Source organism: Phoenix dactylifera, unplaced genomic scaffold, assembly GCF_009389715.1.
Source record: "Phoenix dactylifera cultivar Barhee BC4 unplaced genomic scaffold, palm_55x_up_171113_PBpolish2nd_filt_p 000953F, whole genome shotgun sequence".
NCBI classification, from domain to species: Eukaryota; Viridiplantae; Streptophyta; class Magnoliopsida; order Arecales; family Arecaceae; genus Phoenix; species Phoenix dactylifera.
Window position 1 is genome coordinate 112,841 of NW_024068311.1, and position 18,227 is coordinate 131,067.

General features: G+C 42.0%; 2 protein-coding genes across 5 annotated transcripts in view; one reads left to right on the forward strand and one right to left on the reverse strand.

Moving 5' to 3' along the window:
- The window catches only part of LOC103698536 (GTPase HflX-like), a 37,373-nt gene extending 19,523 nt beyond the window's left edge, over positions 1 to 17,850 (reverse strand). For 2 of the 4 annotated variants that reach the window (XM_039121044.1, XM_039121045.1), the window contains exons 1-4: positions 17,720 to 17,850; positions 15,656 to 15,751; positions 15,453 to 15,566; positions 6,042 to 6,110 (exon numbers count right to left, since the gene is read on the reverse strand). In XM_039121044.1, the coding sequence (XP_038976972.1) occupies positions 6,042 to 6,110; positions 15,453 to 15,566; positions 15,656 to 15,751; positions 17,720 to 17,767 (327 nt within the window). In that variant the 5' untranslated portion in view covers positions 17,768 to 17,850. The remainder of the gene's footprint in view (positions 1 to 6,041; positions 6,111 to 15,452; positions 15,567 to 15,655; positions 15,752 to 17,719) is intronic. The other 2 variants (XM_039121046.1, XM_039121047.1) reach the window with 2 other exon arrangements.
- LOC120107676 lies at positions 1,750 to 4,202 on the forward strand. The gene is made up of 2 exons (XM_039121043.1): positions 1,750 to 2,697; positions 2,776 to 4,202. The coding sequence occupies exon 2, from the start codon at positions 3,231 to 3,233 to the stop codon at positions 4,185 to 4,187; it is 957 nt and encodes a 318-aa protein (XP_038976971.1). The 5' UTR covers positions 1,750 to 2,697; positions 2,776 to 3,230; the 3' UTR covers positions 4,188 to 4,202.
- Positions 17,851 to 18,227: the final 377 nt, after the last annotated feature.

Consider the following 18,227-nt stretch of genomic DNA (forward strand, 5'->3'; position numbering starts at 1 on the left):
GAGGTCGAGGGTCCAGATGAGGAGGCACAAATCCAGGCTGCCATGCGGGCGAGTCTGGATGATCGGTGGCAGCAGGAGGAGGTGGCAAGGCATCGGGCTCGATTTGGGCCCTCGTTTTTTGACTCGGGCGCCGGTTCTGGTGGAAGCAGACAAGATCCAGAGTTTCAAAGGACAACCTCAGTCAGGGAGGGCGAGGGCAGAGGACGTAGCCGGATTGCATCTATCTTGGGTGGTTTTGGTGGCCGAAAGAAGTCTTCCGGAGGGATTCCACCAGGTGCGTCAATCCATGATGTAGATCCGCATGCCTTCCTCAGGAGAGATTCGAAGCAGCAAAGGGTAGACACAATGTGGAAGAAGGAGAAGAAGGATATGTAGCGAGCTATTGGATCCTGGTTCCACTTCAGCCACATTCCAGCGAATGCTGCAGACAATACATACTACAAGTCTGCCATTTCTGCCATACAGTCTGCCGGTCTCGGTGTCGATCCTCCAGGCCCGAGGGACATCTACGGTGAGCTTCTTGACAACAATAAGGAGCTAGAGAATTGGATTGGCTCATATAAGAGCAAGTGGCCCACATATGGGCTCACTCTGATGTGTGATGGTTGGACCGGTCCGACAAAGCGGGCCATCATCAACTTTCTGACATACTGTGATACGAAGACCTTCTTCCACAAGTCAGTTGATGCTAGGGCTATCAACGAGCCAAGCCGAGCCCGAGCCACCGCAGGCTCGGCTCGGCTCGTTCCATAAAAATCTAGGCTCGAGCTCGGGCTCGGGCTCGGTACCGAGCCCTGTACTGGGCTCGGGCTCGGGCTCGCCTGGCACAGCTCCGGCTCGGGCTCGGGCTCGTGAGGCTCGTTTGCCTGAGCCCGAGCCTGCCCCGGCGGCCGGCGCCCCATCCCCATAATTCGTCGGAGGACGGGAGGAGAGAAGAACGAAGGAAATAAAGAAAAAAAGAAAGAAGAGAAGAAAGAAGGGGGCGGCTGCGAGCACCACCGGCACGGGCGTCGGCCGCGGGTCGACTGCAGGCGCCGCGGGGGAGGGAGTGAAACTTTCACTATGAAAGGAAGGGGGTAGGGGGGACCTCGACGCAGGAACGGCCGGATGGGGCGGCGGCGCTTCACGCTTGTTGCCTTCCCCGCCGGGGGCGACGGCATCGGGGACGGAGAAGGGAGAGGAGGTTGCGGCGAAGCTTCTCGGAGAGCTGGGATCGGGTGTACGGTGTCGTCATCGTCGTCAGAGGGGAGGGGGCATCGGCTTCGGGCTTGGGGGCGAGCCGGCGAGGAGAACGGAGAAGAAACCGAGAACGGCGAGAAGAAAGGAGGGCCAGAGGCGGAGGGGATTAGGGAATGTTCTGGAGAAACCGAGAAGAACGGAGAGTGGGAGACTAGGGCATCGTATTCGGGCTGTTTGCCGTTTGGTTTCCTTTGGGCGTTTGAGGCTTTGAGCGTGGGAGTCCCAATCACCCAAGTGGCTAACAGTAACAGGCTAAGTCGCGAATCGGGAGGGGCTCAGGGGGCTAAGCGGCTGGGCCTGGGCGTGGGCCCGCCGGCTGGGCCTGGGAGTCTCACACAGTCACATACTCACTAGGGCTCGTTTGGGCTCGTGAGCTGCTCGGGCTCGAGCCCGGGCTCGAGCTCGAGTGTAAACGAGCCTCATGTTGGGCTCGGGCTCGGGCTCGTTTCACTAACGAGCCGAGCCCGAGCCGGGCTTTTACCGAGCCGAGCCCGAGCCGAGCCCGAGCAGCTCGGCTCATTAACAGGCCTAGTTGATGCTTCAGATAAGGTGCACAACGCCTCATACATCCTCAGACTTATGGAGGAGGTGATTGATCAGATTGGAGAGGAGAATATCGTGCAGGTCGTCACTGATAACGGGCCGCAATATAAGTTGGCCGGCAGGTCTTGATGGAGCGGCGACCACAAATTTTCTGGACCCCATGTGCTGCACATTGCATCGACCTCATCCTGATGGACATTGGAAAGATCCGTAGGGTGCAACATACGGTGGAGATAGCCCAACGCATCACCAGGTATATTTATAGCCATACTTAGGTTCTTTCATTAATAAGAAAGTATGCAGGGGGAGAAATTCTTAGACCAGGAGTCACACGGTTTGCTACGAATTATATTGCACTTGATAGCCTTATCGAGAAGAAAGGAGCCCTACGTCAGATGTTTGTCAGTCCCGAGTGGCAGGAAAGTAGATATGCCCAGGCCGGCACTGAAGGAAGCAGAATGGAAGACTTGGTAAACAGGCAGTCATTCTGGCAGCGGACCAATGCGATAGTCAAGGCTATCAAACCATTATATCAAGTGCTGCGGGCCGTGGATAGCGAGAGGTACCCCCAGATGGGCTTTTTGTATCACATGATGGAGAAGGCAAAGGCTCAGATCATGGAGGCAGATGTAGCCCATGCCTAGGAGTACATCGACATCATTGAGCAGCGGTGGGGAGCCCAAATAGGTAGAAAATTGCATCTAGCAGGTAAGCGATAATATTGATAATTATACTGATTGATATATTTGTATAATTATACTAAGATGGTGTCATCTATGTGCAGCATACTATCTGAATCTCCGGTTTCAGTACGAGAGTGGAATTGGTATGGATGATGAACTTCTTCATGCTCTGCGTAATGTTATTTATAAGATGGAGCCTGATCCAGAAGTCGCCGCGTCATGTATAGAAGAGGTAACTATGATTTAGTAACATATGTAAATATATCGGATCTTATATTATTGACATACTACAACAAACTTCTTTCCACAGACCAAATTATTTAGAGAGGGCAGCCATAGCTTTGGACAGCGACCAGCTGTCGTGAGCAAAACAACTATGAATCCAGGTACAATACAAATCTGCAAGACACCTCTGCATCTGAATTATCTTCAACTATGAGGCCATCATATATGTAAAATGTAATTATCTTCAATATTTTTGCAGCTGAATGGTGGATTCATTTTGGCGGATCCGCAAAAAATCTTAAGCGGATAGCTATCCGGATCCTCTCCCAAACGGTCTCCTCGAGTGGCTGTGAGCGCAACTGGTCCACCTTCGGCCTCATCCACAGCAAACAGAGGAACCGTTTGACACAAAAGCGCCTCAACGACCTAGTTTATGTGCACTACAATCTGCGGTTGAGGCTAAAATGCATTCAGGAGGAAGTGGAGCTCAAGTAAGCAGATCCCATCTATAGAACTTTTACAGATGATGATGATAATCCTATGCTCGACTGGCTTGCGGCCCAGCAGCACGAGCCCGAGCTTGATGAGCCAGGATCGCCTCGACGACCAACCAGCATCATAGCCACCGAGGCTATGGTCGATCCACAGCAATGGGCTGAGCGCAACATTCCACGCACTCCTACAGTTGATATGACGTGGCTAGAGGGGAGCCAGTCACCGCATGACTGGTACGATGCTTCCGTTCAGAGAGATGATCCTCTCATGCGAGGACGAGGACGCTCTAGTACCCAGTCGACTCGATCAGGAGGGCATCAATCCCAGCAAAGAAGAAAAGAAAAGGAAAGGGCCCCAATGGAGAGTGTCGAGGAGGAGACTTGGACCAGCAGCGATGAAGGTTCTGGTGGTGATGGATCTACTAGCCACGGAGGAAATAGAGGACAGTATGGTACTACTTATGAGACACAGCCGGAGGAAGATTTTCGATACACCGGTGAGTCTCAGTTTACGCATGCTACACAAGATACGGACCACGGTAGGCCGTCTGATATAGGCCGGTCGGATACCATTGCATATCAAAGAAGAGCTCCTCGAGGTCGTTCAAGAGGCCAGAATGCAGCTGCAGATGACCTCCCATGTGGAGTCGGATCCATTGATGTATCAAGTTCCGAGTCTTCCTATTATCCGCGGCCTCAGCCAGCCTATGGATATGGTGCATCGGAGTCATCTTCCGGTGGCTACTATCCTGCGCAGCCCGGAGGGTCTTACGGGTCGGATTTTGGTGCCGGCATATTCGGATGGGCCCCTTATCAAGACACCTCTCAGAGCCAGAGCTTCAGCGAGAGATCCGAGAGTTCTTATGACCCGACGCGCATTCCTCGAGGATTGAGCATACAAGACTACAATGCCGCTTGGTTAGAGGGATGGATTGATCTGCCTCCATATTATGCTGATGATCCAGATATTGACGAGAAGCATCGCCACTCAACCCGATTTTAGATATCCGAGAGTGCTTTAAATGTATGTAATTGATTGTATCTTAATTTGAAAATATTTTATGTTCTTCATCTCATTATTTGAATCATTTGGAAGTAATAAGTTGCATCATCTAGTTTTAACCTTAAACCTAAACATAAAAACATCAAAAAAAATCCAAAAGTGAAAGAACTCCAAAAAAAATGACGATGGGGTCGAAACCAGGTCGAATGTGCCCTATCGGTACGGTACCGGTTCGGCTCGGTTTGGCACCGGTACCGTACCGTTACCGGAGCCGACCGTTACGTCGGTACCATCGGTACCGCGAACCTTGATTGGTTGTATCATTTGAATGCCAAGGCTGTGGCATTCAATGCCACAGCCTATGGGCCACGGCGCGCTGTGGCCTTTTTGTCCACATCGCGCTGCGCAAGCACTTTTTTGCTGGTTCTGACCGGTTCGAATCGGTCCGAACTAGTACCGGTGCCGACTGGTACCAGTTCGGCGATCCTTGTATGCAACCTTACCTCCATATGTGGAGAGGCTATTTTCATGGTTTGAACCTATGACCTAGGTCACAATATAGCGACCTTATCGTTGTTCTAAGGCTAAATAAGAAAATTTTGAGGATTAAGTTGCAAATATCGAAGACTTAGGATATTTCATGCTTGCTATATTATGCTTATCCATTGAACTGCCACATTGTGTGTGTTTTCCACCTTATACTTATTCACTGAAGTGCCTCCTCGTGCTTCCCAACATATCCATTGAAGTGTCACCTCATACTTTTCAGCTTATTCTTCTTGATTGAACTACCAGCTCATGCTTGGCGGTGCATACTACAATGCTTACTGTACACACCCTAGTCAATATGGGTTTGATAATCAATATTTGAAGCATGGCAGAATTTAGTTCCATGAATGTAGTTGCTAGATCAAATAGAAAAATTTTGTTTGTTCTTGTTAGCTTGATGATGTAATGTATATTTTGCTTCTGGCAGATTCTGAATAATTAAGTGCGAAATACCATATCTTCCATCCATTAAAGAATATTTGCTTAAAATTCTATATGGGTAAATTCTTGAGAGTCCACAAACCTTCCTTCTTTTACCCCTAGATTAAAAGAAAATTTTAATTATAACTTTGAAGCAAGGTCCGCCGAACCGACCGTACCGACGTACCAGTAGGCATCGGTACCGGTATGGTACCGATTGGAACTGGTACCGAACTGGATATGCGCCAGGGAAAGAAAAAAAAAGCGCGTCCGCGTGCGCGCGGATGCAAAAAAAAAAAGAAAAACAATGCGTCTGCGCGCGTCCGCGCGCGAATGCATTAATGCCACAGTGGCATTAAATGGCCCACGCAGGCTGCCAGCTTGCGTGGGCGCGTTGGCCTGCTTGGGGAACCGCGCGCAGGCGCGATTCCCTGCTGGGGAGTGCAGTTCCCTGTACGGCGAATCGCGCGCGAGCGCGCGATTCTCTGCTCGCGCGTCCGCGTGCAATTTCCACAAAAAAAAAGCTATGCATCCGCGCGCGTTCTCTTTCCCGCGCGCGGGCGCACGAAAAAAATAAGCTTGGGCTGGTGCAAACCGGGCCGGTTCGCACCGGTACAAGTAGAGAACCAATCGGTTCCGGCTCAGTTTGGGCTGGAACCGAATTTATATGCTGTACCGGACTGGTGCCTGTCGGCATCAGTTCGGTACGGGCTAAACCGATCAATTCCGGTCGGTTCAGCATACCTTGCTTTGAAGTATCCCTCATTTTCTACTTATAGTTTCTAGTATACACCTACGTACTATAGCCATGTTACCGAAACTGTCAACAAAAAGAAACAAAAAATTTCATGTAAAAGAATGATTACATAATCAGCAAGTACGTACCAGCATAGTGGGTAGCTTTTGAATAAATCCTACGGTATCAGTCAGAAGGAATTCATTCCCATTTTTCATCTATTAATTACATATAAAAATATGTCAGAACATACACTTCCTTAAACAAAAGAAACTATCAGATTCAGATATCTCAACTGTACAGAAACTATCACCGTATGAGTGTGGATCTTTAGGGGACAAAATAAATTAACTTATAATAAAACTTATAGGAGCCACTAAATTGGAAATTAAATGGCTTGTATAAACACACTTCTTTATCGTGCATGAAAATAGATACATTAAAATGACATTTATATTAAATAACCATGTTGGACAATGCTAGGTAGCATGGTCTGCCGAACCGGGCCGAATCACTCGGTTCGGGCTGTACCAAGCCAACCCGGCATGGGATCAGGTTGGTTCGGCTAGTCCTCCCTCCTTTCCTCTCTTTTAAGCCTTGAGAAGGCCTGAGAAGGCTTCTTAAGCCTTCTTAGGCATTCGTTCAAGTTTTCTTCAACCCCCCCCCCCCCCTTCGGCCAAAAAATGCGATGATTCAAAGAGGATCCAACCCAAAATAAGATATGCTTTCCTTCTCCTACCTCATTTCCTCTTTTTTTTCAACACCAGAAAATACCTCAAAATTTTCAAAATAAGGAGAAATCATGCCAAAATTTCGAATTGGCCTCTCCACAGTCGTATTATTAGCCAGAGGACACCTTTCAAAGCCAGAGCTTCAGTGAGAGATCCGAGAGTAGTTATAACCTAGAGCGCATTCTTTATGGGATGAGCGTACATGACAACGCCGCCGCTTGATTAGATAGATAGGTTGATATGCTTCCTGATTATGCTAATGATCTGAATATCTACGAGAGGTATCGCCACTCGACGAGAGTGGCGAGAATTTAGATATTGGCATGTAATTGTACTTTAAATATATATAATTGAATGTATCATTTTATATTTTGTAACTCACTAATTAATTTTAGGGTATTTCATGTTGCTTCTTATAGCATGCAACATCTCACTAATCATTTTATATTTTTCATCATTTTAAAATAACAAGATGCATCATTTAAGTTGTATTAAGATGATAGAAACATTAAAAAAATCAAGAAACATCAAATTACACTTAAAATCATTGAAAAAGTTGAAAACAATTGATTACCAATAAATTAAACCTAAAAAATATTTAAAAAAATAGTGTGCTGGTTTGGAATCGGCACGCCTCTACGTATCGTGCATCGGTATGGTACCGAACCGGCCGCCAACCAGTACGAGTCCTGGTACCGGTTCGGCAGACCTTGCTGGGTAGTGCTTCTAGATACACATTTGTAGTGGTTCTTACCATGTAGAAATTATATTCAATACCATCAGTACAATGACTCACAACGTTCATATCTACACCAAATAGGAATTAGGAGAAATAATCTTCAATTTCAATGCAAGTTATGTGGAATGGTTACAATATTATTTAAGTTAAAGAACCAAAATGCAGATAAAAGAGTGTGAAAAATGAATTTCGTTGATACATTTGTCTATGAAGTATAAATTATTGACGTATCTTGACCTTGAAAAATGTTAGAATAAATTGTATGACAGAGAAGATCTTGAAAGCAAACATGTTCACCAATTGTAAGAATCATGAAGTATTGTCCACAAACAACTTACATTTTCTTGAAGACATGCTAATTAGATCCAAGGTACGCCATACCATACTGAACCAGATAGTACGGAGCATACCGTACCGTACTAGTTTGGTAAGGTACATACGGTACACCGGGCATATCGACACTCGATATGCTGAACCGGCCCCCGTATCGGAAGTACTGATACAGTTACGGTAGCACCAGTACAAGGGGCCCGGTACCGAGATGGCATATCTTGATTTTTAGATCTCTAGGTCCTTAGTCATATTGTTCATGAAACTATAGAAGGTTTTGGAAGAGTTTCAATGTTCAAGATAAAATGAAGTTTCCTTTGGTTGTGCAAAATACAAGAAAATGCATCGGACTTTCAGGTTCCATAAGCACAATACTCTCTCGAAAACAACATTTCGCTTTTGATATTGGAAAACCGATCAATAACAATTTTAAGAGGTTTGGTGTGCTAAAAGCAGGGTAGTTGGGTGATTTGGTGCAAAATGCGCGACCATTGAAGTAGTGATAACTTGAAATACCATAGTTCTAAGTTTCTAACTATTGGTTCTCACTATTTATGCCATAGCATTTACTTTCACAATTTGAAGCTCTTAAACATTATGATCTCATCTAGTAATGCTTAACTTTTAGACATAATGTTCAGGTCACCAGATTCAAATGATGATTAGGGAAACAGCTCCAGAGAGCATAACTAAAACTAGGGATTCTGAATAATTCTGATTTAACAAAAGACACAAGCAATAGATAACGAATATCGAGCAACTGCTCTAAATAGCTTCCAAGATGGGACAAGGAATAACTATGTAACCATTCCTTAAAGATGACTCCAATAAATGCAAATAAGCATTTTATTGATTATATGATTGTCAAACAATGTGATGCATTATCACAACCATAGATAGATAACGAGATGGATGATAATCGACAGCTATAGTAAATAGAAAATTAGTAATCATAACCCAAAAAAGTAAAACGACTATCCATGATGCATATTATACTTTCTATGGGTTGTGTAAGGATTGTGCATACTATTAACTATTAAGTATAAGAATATTCATCATAATTGTTGCTTTGCTTTACCTCTTAAAATCACTCAGCATGCCATGGGATTTAACCTATTATTCCAACCTGTCCTTTGGCAAGGACCTCTATTTCATGCATATTTTAGTTGCATCCCATATTCCGACCTATCCTCCCTTTGATTTCCACACTTATCATTTCCACCTTCCAGCATATTCACTGTCTACAAGTTCATTTCCACAAATTCTGTGCATTAGTGCAGTGTTTGCTCTCTGGCTCCCTACTGTTTCATGCTTCCATCTAAACAATAAGTGAAAATCTCTTGCATGTTTAACATAGTTTTCCCCACTCTACATGTGTAACATAAAATCATACCTGATATCCATTTGTTGCACCCACCACCAACATCGTTAACCTCAAAGAAGATCACATCCTCCACCATCCCGCCCTTCATTCTATATCATGTGCATGCATGTACTGTTAGTTTCCCTTGATTTATTTCAAATCAAGGTTCTAAAACTCGGTTTTGGTTTCGGTTCCTGGATAGAATTTTGTTTTCAGTGATAGTTTCGATTTCACAGTTTCGTCAAAAAAGGTTGGAAAAAACCAAAAAAGAAAAATAAGAATAAAAGAAATCAATGCAAGATGCTTCATATCATTTTATTGTGTTTTGAATCATATAAGATCACAATTGGTGTAGTGAGGGTAATTTCTCTGAAACTGAACTATGTTGAAGCTTAATGAATAAAGTAGATCACAATAATGTATTAATATATTGACTACAAGTACCAAACATCGCTTAATCATGCATAAACATAAGTTAGTTGATGCCTCGGATTAAGTGCATAATGCCCACTACATCCTCATATTGATAGAGGAGGCTACAGATCAGGTAGAGGAGCAGAATGTCATGCAATGATGACCATAGTATCAAGATGACCATAGGGAGATTATGATGGACAAATGACTACATATGTCGTACATTAAATACATTAAATCAACTCCATTTATACTATTGTTTGTATATTCACTTATAAATACTTTAATTATTCTTCAATTCCATTTCATGATCAAAAAGATATCAAAACAACGTCAAAATTACAATTAAATAACTAAAATTATCAAAATCATTGGTGAAAAAAAAGAGGAAACAATAATTGAAAAAACAAACAATAAAAAAATAGCATACCAGCTAGATGATCGGTATGCGAGCACATACATGTGTCGGTACGGTACCTAATCTGTACTATAGTGTATCGGTAGCCGACCTATACAGGTCACCGGACTAGTGCGACGAACCTTATGTTAAAGTTTTACTATCAGGATGGGATATCTAGATTCTTGGTCATTGTATGACTGCTTTTCTTGATTGAAAAGAGTGACTGCAAGACTAAACAAACATAGTGAAACTTTTGTAAACACTTAAACAAGGTTCTAAGTTTTGTTCAAAACTGGATGGAAATGCTTGTTTCTTTTTTCTTAAATAAATAGACGTGTTTAATGTGTCTTTTGATTCACTTTTTTCTTGAATTTTTTAATCATTTTTTACTGAGTAGAAAGCATTATGTGTTCATATAATTCTTTTTTTTATCTTAGATGCTCTTCCTCTTTTCTAGAAATAAAATGAAATATTAAAATGAAACAATGATATAGATCCATTCTTTTATTTACATGGATTTTTCTTGCTTAGGTATGAAGATATACATCATGAATGGTGGCCCCTGCTAGCATCTCTTTGGACTTTCTTCTCTTTCTTGCTAGCAAAGACCCCTAATATAGATATAGTAGGTGCCTTTGCCGATGACCTCCTAGACCGAAGAGGCCCTCCTACAACCTAGATCTACCTAGTAGATCTAGAACTAGAGCTTGACTCGTAGTATAAGGGCCAAAACTGATCTTTGTGCTTAGCAATCTCCTCCCTCTGCTACTAGTCATTTAGGCTCTCCTGGATAACAGATTGAATACGCACCTCCTCTTCATCTAGAATGGATGCTTCATAGCCCTCCAGATCCCTCGAATGGTATGACGTGGCTCTGCTGGCCAACGTTCGACCTCCGCTTTCTTAGCACTTCTTTGATTGGCTACCTTGAAATTGGTAAAGGGCTTCTTCATAAGCTGCAGGACCTTTTGAAGGCATTCTAGCAGGGAGACATGTCGGGGCCACCACCGACTAGATACTGCTTCAACCTACTCATCCCTCCTCTTAAACTATGTGACACCACTTGCACCTCTAGTAGTGCCATCCTGAGAGCATGACCCTATAATTCCAATCAATGCCACACTCTGGCTCTTTCTTCCTTACTGGATCCATTACAGCAAATTTACCAAACACATGTCAAACATTTTAAATCAATTGATATTATATAATTAATTATTTAAAAATAGTGAAATTACATTGTAATTAAAAATCACTAAATTAGTCTAGAAAAAACTTCTAATTTTCTATATATAATAATTTTTTTAATAACTTTTAGACTTCATTAAATATCTTTTAGGTTAATTTTTATTTATTAAATTTATATTTAACTACAAAATATCTAAAAAAATTATTTTAATTCAGAATAATGTAGAACTCTACATAAAATGCTACATATATTATTAGTTAATTAATTATTTAAAAATAGTTGCATTTCTACTATAATGCAAAAAATCAGTTTCTACTTTAGAAAACTGATTGTTTGCATTATTTTCATATTTCTAAATTGTTTTTAATCAAAAAATTTAAATATAAAATATTCAAAAAATTAATTTTAGTTCGACTCGATGTAGCACCCTACCAAGGATGTCACATATATTTTTTTCAGCCTATGGGTTTTCACAAAAGACCACTTATTTTTCAAATTTATTCATATTTTGGCCTAGATCTCTATGAGCACGATCATGCACAAACTTAAATAAATTGATACTAAATTTATATACAGGGTAGCACGCATACCCTCAAACATGCTACCACTTTTACATAAATATTTTGATAATTACTTTATTTTTTATTATTTTTAATCCAAAAATATATTTTTAATTTAAACATTCATAAACTTAATGAAAAATCAAGATTTTGGCTGAATTGCGTGGAACATCCATTGATCTACAGCATATCACAAAATTATGCCAAAATTAAAAACTTTGGAATGACCTCATATTTTCTCCATTTATTGCCAACTTTCAGCATGAAAAAGAGAAAAAAAAAAAGAAGAAAGGGAGAAGGCTAGTTACTAGTTTTTGGCTTCGATTTGGGCTGAAATCCATGAAATTTAGTACTCTTTTTTAATTTTTTGGAGTGCAGAAAAAAATAGAGGAGGCCTTCTTTGCCTTCCCCTGATTTATTAAAGGGGAAAGAAGGCTAAATAGTCTTGAACCTAGGTTCAGAGCTGTACTGCTTGGTTCAGGTTTGAACCAAGTGGTTTGGTCGTTGTTCCAAGTCGAGGCCTTTTAGCATCCCATTTCAAGAGCAGTACAATTTCATACGCCCTGAACTGGACAGTTGAGGGTGGTATGCGATCACTGATTCAATACTTCAACTAATAATATGGACCTCACTGCACTTAAATAAGAATGGTTACTATAGCTGAAAGTCGGTCTATGAAATCAAGGCTCAAATTTGTACGCAAAGGTCTTGTCGCATAAAGGTTGAAAATTCACTCATGATTTAACGATGGAATACTATTTTGATGATAATTTACCCTTTGTACATGACCACAGCACACTTTTTAATAGTTTTATGTAACTAGAACTATCAAATGGATGTGGAAGGTGTATGTACTAATGTTTATGTCTCGATTAGGGCTAGAAGTGGGCCGGGCTCCGCCCCCACCCGAACCTAGCCCGAAATATTTTTTGAGCTTTGGGCTGAGCTTAGGCCCAAAATTTTTTGGATAATCTAGGCTCAAGCCCAACACGATCCTGACTCAAGCTCGACCGAGCTCTACCAGAACCTATTCGGGCTCCCAAATTACCCATTGGACCAAAAATGGGTTGGCCTGAACCCAATTGAAGTTTAATATTTCATACTGTTGCTTCACAAGTAAATAGGCTAGCCAAAAACTAGGCTCTCTTATAACACAAATAAATGATACATGATACATTATTTTTAGCTAAATCTATTCTAATTTATCCTTTCCTCATCATTCTCTTCGAATAACTGTATACAAAAACAAATAAATCCAAGCCTAGAATTGGGCTTGAATTCAGGCTCTGTTTCGGACCTTGTTAGGGTTGAGCCAATGACATACCCAAGCTCGGCCCGAAAAATAAATGGAATCTACGTTTAAGCCCAAACCTAGTTTGAACTCTTTCGGGCCTAGCCCATAGCCCAAACTGAAGTCGGCCTAGCCCGAGATGCCTCGAGCAGGGCCGAGCCCATTTCTAACTCTAATCTCGATATTAGGCCCCATACTGACGATACATTGCAACATTTGGCATACTATGGTTTTAATCCTTGCTAGATGGGGGTTGTCCTGGCTGTCATCCCATTCCTTTGAGAAAATAGGAATTGGGATGGAGGCGGGACTGAAAACCCACCTACATAGTGCAAAACAATCCTGAGGTTGGGAGGAAGAGAGAAAGAAAGCGAGGAGAGAGAAAGAAAGAAATAGAGAAAGAAAGGAAAAAAAGAAGATGAAGAAAAAAGAGAGAGAAGAAAGAAGAAGAATAGGAAAGAAGGGAAGGAAATAAGGAAAGCGAGAAGAAGAAAAAGGAAAGAAAGGAATGAAGAAGAAAAGGAAAAAAAGAAAAGAAAGAAGAAAGGAAAGAAAAAAAGGGAAAGAGATAGAGGAAGGAAGGAAGAAGAAAAGAAAGAAAGGAACGAAGGAAGAAATGAAAGAAAGAAGCAGCCAAGATAAAAACAAAGGAAGAACGGAAAAAAAAAGGAAGCAAAGTAGGAAGAAAGGAAAGAAAGAAGAAAAAGAAACAAAGAAAGAAAGGAAAAAAAGAGAGCAAAGAAGGGAAGAGAGACAAAGGGTAGCTAATTGGATGCTCGATTGGGACAGCTGCCGAGATGGGACGGGACATGGGAGTCCTGTTCCATGAAGAAACCAAGATAGCCCTATCCTACGGAATTTAAAACCTTGGGCACAATACCCATATCATGTGTTAGTATGGTGGCAACCATGCCAGTACCTTATTGCATCCATAAAGTACAACCTATGCAGATCAATATGGGTCCGTACATGAAACCTTTATAAAATGGTGATTCCATCAACGTGTGCAGATATAGCCCTCATCCTTTCACATACTCCGCACCATGGTAAGCAGAATTGGACCGTACTGGCCGATTTCGCCCATCCCGAACCGTACCGGTGGCTTACCGGTACGGTTCCACCTTACTAGTACGGTTTGGCCTTACAAACCGGTTTGGTTGAAGCCGAAAAAGAAGAAGAGAAGGAGAGAGCGAGCGGGGCAGGGAGGGAGAAAAAGAGGCCTCCGCTGCCCGCGGAGGGCCGCGGCCATGATCTCGGCCTCCGCTGCGCCTTCGCGGGCTCCGCCGCCTCCCCCCACCCCCGGCGGCCTCCCGCGGCCCTCCACGGGCAGCGGAGGCCTCTCCTTCTCCCTCCCTCCCCCGCTCACTCTCCTCTTCTTCTTCTCCGGTTCCGGCTGGGTTCTCTCGGTACAAGCCTGGTACCGAAACGATACTGAACACGCTGAACCAGTATCATACCAATCTAGTAGGTGACCAATATGCCTACTAATACCGGTACGATATACCTTGCTCCACACAATCTTTATCACCAACATCAAGTCAAATGGGTATAAGAGAGAAAAATGAAAATATAAAGGAGATCATGAATAAAAAGGTGACATGCATAAAGGAGGAAAGGAGTAGGAGGGCAGAGATGTACTGGATGTTAGAGGCATGGTTGAGAAGGAATATGAAAAATAGAGGAGAAGAATAGAGGTAGAGAGACTAAGAGGCAGGCTTCAACAAATATGCACAATTTCTTTTTGAGGAAAAGAACTGGGTGTTAGCCCTGCTCACTAAAAATGGTAAATAGGTGAGCCAAGTCTAACCAGCAGACAGAAATAAAATTGAGATCCTTTCCCTTTTTTCTTTTTTTTTTTTTTTTTTTTTGCTTTATCAGCTAATCCACCCATGGAAGAAGTCTTCGTAAAGCTAGTGTCTATACTGAAGTTCAAGTCTATTATTTTGACTAGTTGCTATTATTTATTTATACTAGGCTTCTATTGAGCATATGGTAAGTATGAACACCCAATATGATCTAGAGAAACAAGTACAATAACTCAGCCACAAATACTTAGGAAATACTTGCCCAAAGCTTTCCCCTGATAATTTTTCTCCCACACTTCTCATTTTTTATCGAAGCTCTTCTCCTTTACCTTACTTTCTTGGTAAGCAAACAAAGACTCAAGAGAAAAACAGACAACATCCAAGAAAAACATCCTAGTTGAGTTGTGACAATAGCCTTATCTAATTCACTCAAGAGTCAAGACAGTAACCTTATCTAAATGGAGTTCTGGCCGTTTTTTTGGCTAATTAGATGAGTGCTTGAGAGTTCCCTGAGAAAACAGGAATAGAGATGAAAACTTAACACTTAACCTCAAAGAGCATAGCAAAGGCTATTAATTACAATTCAGTGAATGTGCTATAAGTTTCTGGAAATAAATGCTTGGTGCTGACTTACCATGATGTATCAGATACACAATATACTTAATGCTTAAAGCTACTCCTAGTTGTATTTTCAACTAGATGTTTGGATAAGTAGTCTGCTCAAATTTACTCAATCCTTACCTGGACCCTTCTTGTAGTTGGATCTAAGGTTGCAAATAACTGATCCTCTGCAAGAACTTCAGCTCCAGTCAAGTGATTCAAAAGTGTACTCTTTCCAGCATTTGTGTATCCAACCTGAAATTTTGCAATTCAATTTAAACCAAAGAAAATGAGTTACAAAATAAAGTGTTTTTATAACTGAATAATCATCTGTATGTTCTTACCAAAGACATGATAGGAACTGGCACAGATAAGCGACGATATCGATATTGCTTCCGATGCTTCCGGACAGATTCTAACTCTTTTCTCAACTCACCAATCTGTCAATAACAAAACTGGAAAAGTAGAATCTAATAGACCTAATATACCCAAGTAGACAAATAAGAACCTGAAGTTTATTTCAGGTACGTAAATGCGTGATCGGTGGAAAGGTAGCATCTATATTAGGATCAATCTAACTTTTAGTTGAATGTCTGCATAAATAGCAGCATTAGCTACTTTCTTATCTCTTAAACTTCTATTCCAGTGTTCTTTACATTCAATCTAAATCTCAATGATGCACGCCATCAATGAGGAATGGAATCCACAATGATTGGAGCACTCTAGATCATGAACCAATAATTTCAACTGCAAAAGATGCATCTCGAAGTTTTTTCACACCACTCTTGATGCCTTAAATCTCAAATGGAACTAGTTATGTGTTAACTGGATAGATTCTATCCTACATAATAACTTCCACAAGGCCCTAGCTTCATTCCATAATTTCTGCTTCAGTGCTACCCCACAACTACTTAGAAATTTTTGTTTCTCATGTATATGTATAGTCAACCAGGGTGCCCAAACATAAGCATCAATTACCTAGCGATTGTTATTCCTTATTTCAAAACATTGACGTATGATTTGTTTACCTTATTATAAGCCTATTTTAGGCCTCAATAACAAAATCCACATGTGAGAAGATCATCTAACACTTATATCAGCATCTATCACTTCATATCTTACTATATCAGCCAAGGTTCGTTGTACCGGTACTATATCGGGCACTATTGTATCATACTGGTACTAAACGAAGACTTGGTATAGGGAGGCAAACCAAGTCTCAATATGCTGAACCAACCCCCATATCAATATGTAACTACACTATATCAACATGATACCATTATGGGGTCCGTTATCGAGATTGCAAACTTTACCATAAGCTACTGACTAGTATGCTACAACACAATAAGTACAAGTCTTTCAGAAAAAGTACATTTTTCAAACCTAGGCTTTTGAAGATGTATATATCAAGGTCGGTGGAACCATCCCGAATCAGATGGTGCCGGTCGTACCGCGCCGTCCCGGCAGTGGATCGGGATGGTTCCGACAACGGAAACAAAACTCGTTGCCGAAGAGAGAGGAGAAGGAAAGAGATGAAAAGAGAGAGCGAACGGGGGAGGAAGGGAGAGGGAGAGGAAGGAAGAGAGAGAGAGGTGGAGGCCGGCCAGCGGAGGACGCTCCTTCGGGCTCCACGGCCGAAAAATAGGCTCGGGCCTCCTTTTAATTTTGCAATTTTTAAGTGAAGTTAGCAAGCGATTCGCCGACTTTACTTAAAAATCGCGAAATAAAAAAAGGGGTCGGACCCCTATTTTGAACGAAACAGGTGACCTGGCCTGTTTCTTGGGCTCAGAGCCTTCCTCCGCCTTCTGCCTAGGTCACCAACCTCTGCCACCCTCCTCTCTCCCTCCCTCTCTCCTCCTTCTCTCTCTTTTTCTCTCCCATTCGCCCTCTTCCCCGCTTCCTCTACTGTGTCATACAAGCCCGACATGGCACGGCACAAGCCCGTACCAATCTATGCCGTTAGGCAACCAGTTTGGGGACTAGTACCGGCACAGCAGACCATGGTATATATGCTTTGTCAAATTTGCATACCTAAATAACATAGCTTTAAAGTTAGTTTGTTTCCTTCTACTTGTCAAACATAGAAGATTTATAGTACCTTATGTGATTTAGGGGGGGCAGGGCGTTAGCATAAGAATAAAAGGTTCATATTCACATCAGGATGCATGTGATTGCATGAATCCAATAGCACTAAAATACTTATGTACTTGATCAAGAGCATCGGAGTAATGAGTTTCATATAAGCAAGAAAAACAAAGCCTTAAACCCCTAATTGTTAAGTTATTCAGGATGCCAATCAAATGCCTATAACATGGTTCCCAACTTTCCATAACATAATCGAGCTGAATGAACAAGTTTCATGGTTTATGTAACAAAAGAGAGTTTTTGCACCCAGGAGCATGACTTACTTGAGTGCGTAATATACGCTTGTCCACTTCAATTTGTTTCTCACCCATTCCCTTAACTTGCCTCCCGCCTGACGTTCAAGGTGAGCCCACATTTTTGTTAGCCTCAGAAGTTGATATTCCATTTGTGCCAAAGAAACCTAAAAAAAAAAAAAATTAACAAGAAATTCCAAATCCCCAAATATTGCTTTCGCCATGCAGATATTATAAGGTTGTAATGCATATGACAGTGAACAAAATGCAAATATTGTCCAAACTAAGGTACGCCATACCGGCCTGAATCGGATAATATACGGCATACCGTACCATACCAGTTTGGTACCGATATCTGGTATGGATGGTGTACCGACACTCAGTATGCCAAAAAAATTTCATACCGTACCATACCGACACTCTGCTAGTGTGGCACTGGTATAGAGTTCGGTACCGAAACGGTGAATCTTGGTCCAAACTATTGTAGTTCAATGATAAATGTAAAAGAACATGAGTTCTTGAAACATTTTCGACAAAA